The 6,184-nt window shown below is 42.8% G+C and overlaps 1 protein-coding gene across 1 annotated transcript; it reads right to left on the reverse strand.

Annotated features, from left to right (window-relative positions):
* Window positions 1-650: 650 nt before the first annotated feature.
* On the reverse strand, window positions 651-5,569 carry steap3 (STEAP family member 3, metalloreductase). Its single transcript, XM_066640997.1, has 5 exons — window positions 5,440-5,569; window positions 3,105-3,598; window positions 2,360-2,887; window positions 1,903-2,067; window positions 651-1,216 (listed from the first exon to the last, which is right to left on the reverse strand). Exons 1-5 carry the CDS (start codon window positions 5,486-5,488, stop codon window positions 935-937), a joined length of 1,518 nt encoding a protein of 505 aa, XP_066497094.1. The 5' UTR covers window positions 5,489-5,569; the 3' UTR covers window positions 651-934.
* Between the last annotated feature and the right edge of the window lie 615 nt (window positions 5,570-6,184).

A 6,184-nucleotide genomic window follows, 5' to 3' on the forward strand; every position in this document is an offset into this window, starting at 1 on the left:
GTTTGCTGTTCTAGATTAATCAGTGGTTAAATGCAGTGGAATAATAGGTGAAAAATGTACCACAGATATGTGATACAGATTTCTGTACTGAAGGGCTGAAGAGTACATTTTCCCCCTTTATCCACCTCTGAGTGCCCCAGAATGTTTGAAGAAAGGCAGTTGACTTATTGTTGTAATAGTAGAATTTACTGTATGCTTCTAAAAATAACGATGCTACAAAAGGATCTTTGAGTGATGCCGTAGAAGAACCTCTTTTGGTTCCATAAAGAACCATTTTTGCCATTACTTTTCAATGGGTAAAGAACCTTAAGATTGAGTGATGGACCTTTAAAAGGTTCTTTACACTCACACATCTCCTAAACAAGTATGGATTTTTATGGAACCAAAAGAAGAGTGTACATATAGAGACACACTTTTTGTAATGGTATGGCATAGAAAAAGTGGAAAGTATGAGAAAAAATCTGTCAAAGTATTAGTATAAAAAATAATTGCATAATAGCACTTCTCTAACATATTCACCAAGAATACTGGTGTTTAAAAAGAGCAAGACTGCTCTATAGCCATTGTTTTTTTAAATAAATAGAGTATTAAAGGAGCAATGTCATTTTTATCATCAAATAGTAGCAAACAATATTAATGAATGGGAATTTATCTTGACACTTTATCCCTATAGTGCAACTTTAATGAGGTTAATAGACTGGTTTCTAGTGCCTGAATTAAACAATTTAAGAGTGGGTCACCAACCTGGGGGTGACTGTTCTTAAAATAAGGAATGCCTAAGCCAAAAAAGTGTCAGTGCAATGACTGTTTGATAACGTGAAGAAGAATAAGTGGAGAAAATGACTGATTGCTCCTTTAACGTTGCTGGAGTTACCCTCCTGTATCCCACTCTTACACTGAACTTCAGAAGTGAGAGGTAGTTTTCTTCTGTGTCTTACACTTCTGGACATGTTCTATTGGTCACTGCAGGGTGGTGCTGTGAGACGGGGCACTTGCGTGTGCTCTCCCAGCCCCGTCGGATACAGTGTAGCCGGGCAGAGAGACAGGGTAGCAGCAGGAAACAGCGGCACACCAGAACGGCACATGGCAGAGCAACAGCCAGTACATAACTGGGTGGCAGGTAGAACACATATGCCTGCCGGGAGAAGGCAAAGTCCCAGCCAAACACCAGAGTGTGCAGGACAGAGAGAGTTAGAGCAGCATAGCCCAGTCCAGACTGAGGGTGGAGAGCAGGACAGAAGACTGTGAGATTTCAGGCACTCGAATGATCAGTTCCATTATATGTGCACATATTACATGTTTATCAACACAGACACACACACACATTCACTCACACCTACGGACACTTTTGAGTCGCCAATCCACCTACCAACGTGTGTTTTTGGACTGTGGGAGGAAACCGGAGCACCCGGAGGAAACCCACACAGACACAGGGAGAACACACCACACTCCTCACAGACAGTCACCCGGAGGAAACCCACGCAGACACAGGGAGAACACACCACACTCCTCACAGACAGTCACCCGGAGCAGGAATCGAACCCACAACCTCCAGGTCCCTGGAGCTGTGTGACTGCAACACTACCTGCTGTACCACCGTGCCGCAATGCACTTTATTTCCTTATGAAATTTTGTCTGGGAATGTATCCACAAACATTTGGTTATAAAGTGCAGTTTGCTCACTAAAGCAGGGAACTACAGAGGTGGCATATTCAGTTGTGGACACCTCAACTGCTCTGACACCTCTGAGGTTGGTCTGAAATGATCAGAGAAGATAAACAGTTGGACTACATTGGAGAAGAGTTTATCTTTAATATTTACTTTAGCCAACTCTGTGGAGGTCATGGATGTTTCAGGAACAAAGCTAGAAACCAATGCCTTATCTAACTTAGTGTTGCTCACCTGAACAAATGTGAACTCTCTCCAAGTAAGAATGTTCCCCACTGCAGGTAGAGAAGTGATGGCCAACAGGGAAAGGACACCCAGACCCAGGACTCCAAAAGACAGATAGAGATCAGATCGCCACACACCTAGTTCATCCCACGGCTCCTCTACACCTGCCTTCATCTGAAATATAAACACAGCAAAACAAAACCACAGTTTATAGTCAAGTCAATGAAAAATTACAGACCCTTTAATGTAAGTAATATTTAATTAATAACTAAAACGAACAATTCAATATCAAACATACAACATGCAGTTTCACTACTATCCTGTAATTATTCTTTTTTTCCAGTGGCTTTTCAAACACCAATGAATTGCATACTTTGTGCAATTTTGAGTATGGAACTGAACCCACATGGAGCATAGACCCACATAGGTTTAAAGGAGTCGTGCATATAAATGTATAAACTGTTACCTGTGCATATGCTGCGTTGATGATCCTGTGGCGGGTGGTAGCTCGCAGCAAATGACAGAGACTGTAAACTCCATGCAGACCAGCACAGAGGAAGCTCAGTAGACCCAGCTCTTTCCTCCTTAGCAGCCACCTGTCCAGCCAGCGAGGGAAGCGCTGGTACTTCGTGCCCCTCCACAGCTGCAACCATGCAGCAAATAGCCCCGGCAGGTACACCAGTGCAAGGGTAACCAGCGCTACAGCTGGTAGACTCTCATTCACCAGGTCAAAGGCCAGTCGATAGAAGGTATTATGACCATTGGCAAGATATGGGAGCAAGAGTTCTCGGACAAAACCATAACCATAAAAGAAGAGGAAGAGGAGGAAGGTGGTGAGAACAGGACCACGCCATGATGGAAAGAGACGCAGAGGCATGCGCTCGAGGTCCCGGGACATACATAGACCACCCAGATCCACAGGGTGGAAGCCCATACGACGAGCCAGCTGGGCCACTTCATGCTTTCCCTCCATGCTGTCACTGCACAGCAGCACCTAGAGGGGTTCACAGGTACAGGACTCTCACTGAACACAATTAGGCTGAAAGAGGTTGTTGCATCACAAAAAAAATGTATTTACAACAGGTTTATATTTGCATCTGAGTTTCCAGTGTGTGAATGATATGCTTTGAGACACTATGTACAACTATTTTATTTAGTTTGCCAAACTAGGGACTCTTAAACCAGCCAAACTTATATAGGGTATCACTGACCTGTCTGTTTCCGTCCTGTGCTCCAGTCTGTAGTGTCCAGGCAGAGATCACGTTAAACCCTTTAACCACCACACTCTCTGGAAACATCTCCGCTAGCTGCTCTGCATTAGATAGCCTGCAACTGCCCATCTCCCTAGCATTGCTCACGTCTACAAGAACCTTCCCAGCCAGCGAAGCCTTCAGACCCAGAAGAGAGGGGTAGTGTTCAGGGAATAGAGCCAGAAACACCAGCCTATCTGCTCTTGCTACAGCTCCCTCCTGGTTCTTCAGCTCAACAGCGTCATGAAAGAGCCCTGGAGCGATGCGCTTCACACAGCGACTGCCCACCACCACACTTACCCCACATGCTAACAATCGCACAGCCAGAGAACGAGAGAAGTCACCAGAGCCTAGTATAGCCACTGTGGACTTGCTTGGAGCCACTGGTGGGTCATCAGGGGAGTCACTGTCTGGGAGCAGAGGGGAGCTCATCTCATCTGACATAGCTGCCACTTCTGTGGAAGAGAAAGAGGTGCAGGAAAACATTTTAAAATCAATTCTTCAACATTTCTGGGTGAAAGCATGAATTACACACTGGCCTAATAAGATACAGAATATCACTCATAATGATATTACTACTACACTCTATTAATATAGTAAAATAAAATGTACAATATGTACAACTCGTTTTCATTCATTCATTGTCTGTAAGTGTTTATCTAGTTCAGGGAACACACCCTGGAGGGGGTGCCAGTCCTTCACAGGGCAACACACACACCTACGGACACTTTTGAGTTGCCAATCCACCTACCAGTGTGTGTATTTGGACTATGAGAGGAAACCCACACAGACACAGGAAGAACACACCACACTCCTCACAGACAGTCACCCAGAGGAAACCCACACGGACAGGGAGAACACACCACACTCCTCACAGACAGTCACCCGGAGGAAACCCACACAGACACAGGGAGAACACACCACACTCCTCACAGACAGTCACCCGGAGGAAACCCACGCAGACACAGGGAGAACACACCACACTCCTCACAGACAGTCACCCGGAGCGGGACTCAAACCCACAACCTCCAGGTCCCTGGAGCTGTGTGACTGCGACACTACCTGCTGTACCGTGCCACCCTTTATAACTCAATTTCACTTATATTAAATATTCCATTTCTACTTTTTTCATTCATTCATTCATTCATTCATTCATTATCTGTAACCCTCATCCAGTTCAGGGTCGCGGTGGGTCCACAGCCTACCTGGAATCACTGGCTGCAAGGCAGGAATACACCCTGGAGGGGGCCGTTTCTACTTTAGTGTTTTGTTATTAAATATACATTCCATGTTCAAATCCAATTCTAATTTAAACAAATATTGTATTCTGAATATATTTCTAAATTTTCACACAGAAAAATTACTTACATTACTAAATTGTATTAATTTAAAATTTATAAAAATAAATTGTGCTATTTTTATCAGACATTACGTACATAGTAGAGTGTATAATACATAATATGCAAGTGGAAAGCTAATAAAACCACAGATAATCATAAATTAACCATTATAATATTATTAATAATAATAATGTGCTAGGCTTGGGAGTCTGATATAAGGTTTCTTCTCTGTAAAGAATCTGATTTTATTAAAGAAAAGTTGAACTGAGCAAACAACCACTACATATTAGATGTTATACTCATCTGCTAAGAAAACCAGCTTGAAGAGAAGATCTATATCCCAACAAGACAACGATACCAAACACTCAGCCTAAACAACTGAAGGTGCAGGTGCTTGCATGGCCTAGCCGTTATAATCGAAAGTTTATGGACGATGTTGAATTTGTGAGTCCAACAACGGGACCCTCGACTTTGGGGAACTGAAGATGGTTGGCCAAGAGCAATGGGCCAAGATTAACCTACAGTGCTTTTTGTTTGTATTTTCAATGTGTGTTGCTTGTTCAATTTTAGGAGTAACAGGAGACAGCATGAACTGTTGGAATACTTGCCTTCTCTTAAAATAGCGTGCATGGACTAAGCTTAACCTCTGGAATGGAATGAATTTGCACTTTGATCCTATAACCGAGGTGAAACATTTTACATTACATTTAAATGTGTTCTACACGGTTTGGACCATGAACTCTATTCAGTATGAGTCTGGGGAATTGATTAGACTCATCCAGTGAAATCCAGCCCGAGTTAAGTTTCATTTCTCTTCCAAAGGGATAATGGAAAACGTAGCTGCTCCTGGAACTTTTTCCAAACTCACCATAATAGAGAGAGAAAGAGAAAGAGAGAGAGAGAGAGAGAGAGAGAGAGTATATCAGCGTATATCGGTTTAAGAACATTTCACTCACGTTCTGCTCTGCGGTTCGCCGTGTGGTCTGGACTGTCCCGGTGCTGCATGTGTGTGTGTGTGTCTGTGTGTGTTTATGAGTGAGGGTGAAAGAGAGAGTGAAAGTGGACACTCCGCCCTCGAGCGCGGGGTGTGGTCGCGATGGTAACCGTTGCAGAAAACGGACACGGCTTCTTATCAGATTTTTCTGTATTAATTATAAACGTGTAAATTCTAGCGAAAATACATGTTTTTCGAAATCCGTTATATGTGTTTCCATCTGTATCAACTCTAATATATTTTTAGTGGTGAATACTGTAAAATAAACGTTGGGAATTTTGTAATGCAAAAAGCCTAGCGTAGCGTGTATGAATTATAATACTGATTAATCTAAAAAGAGTTTTATTTTTACAGCTCTGCCTTGAACAAAAATACATCAATGACAGATACTTTCAGTGAGGATGCATTTTAAGATTTAGATCTGGTTTCTCTGAAATATTCTGCCCGTACAGATTTACGTACAATGGCGAATTTCACAGCAAACTACTCTGGTATGTTCTTCATTGCTGAGGTAATAAAAAAGCGTGCTGTGTCCCTTTAAGTTAAACTCGATTCGGTGATTCCTGTCAATACCGTAAATAGCCACCAGAGGGATCCATATCCCTCTCTGATATGAGAGAACGGAAACGGCAGGGATTTGTTAATGTGCGGTAAAATATACAAAAAGACACTTGTACTCTCATAAACAGCGGTGTTTAGCAATTTTA

This window comes from Hoplias malabaricus, chromosome 12, assembly GCF_029633855.1.
Source record: "Hoplias malabaricus isolate fHopMal1 chromosome 12, fHopMal1.hap1, whole genome shotgun sequence".
Classification (NCBI taxonomy): domain Eukaryota; kingdom Metazoa; phylum Chordata; class Actinopteri; order Characiformes; family Erythrinidae; genus Hoplias; species Hoplias malabaricus.

Bases quoted from the DNA above. Each gene is read 5' to 3' on its own strand.
- steap3 (XM_066640997.1), bottom strand. From the start codon at position 5,488: ATGCAGCACCGGGACAGTCCAGACCACACGGCGAACCGCAGAGCAGAA. The intron at 3,599-5,439 runs GTGAGTGAAATG...TCTCTTCCACAG, and splicing joins GGCGAACCGCAGAGCAGAAC to AAGTGGCAGCTATGTCAGAT. The intron at 1,217-1,902 runs GTGAGCAACACT...CTCCACCCTCAG, and splicing joins GAGAGTTCACATTTGTTCAG to TCTGGACTGGGCTATGCTGC.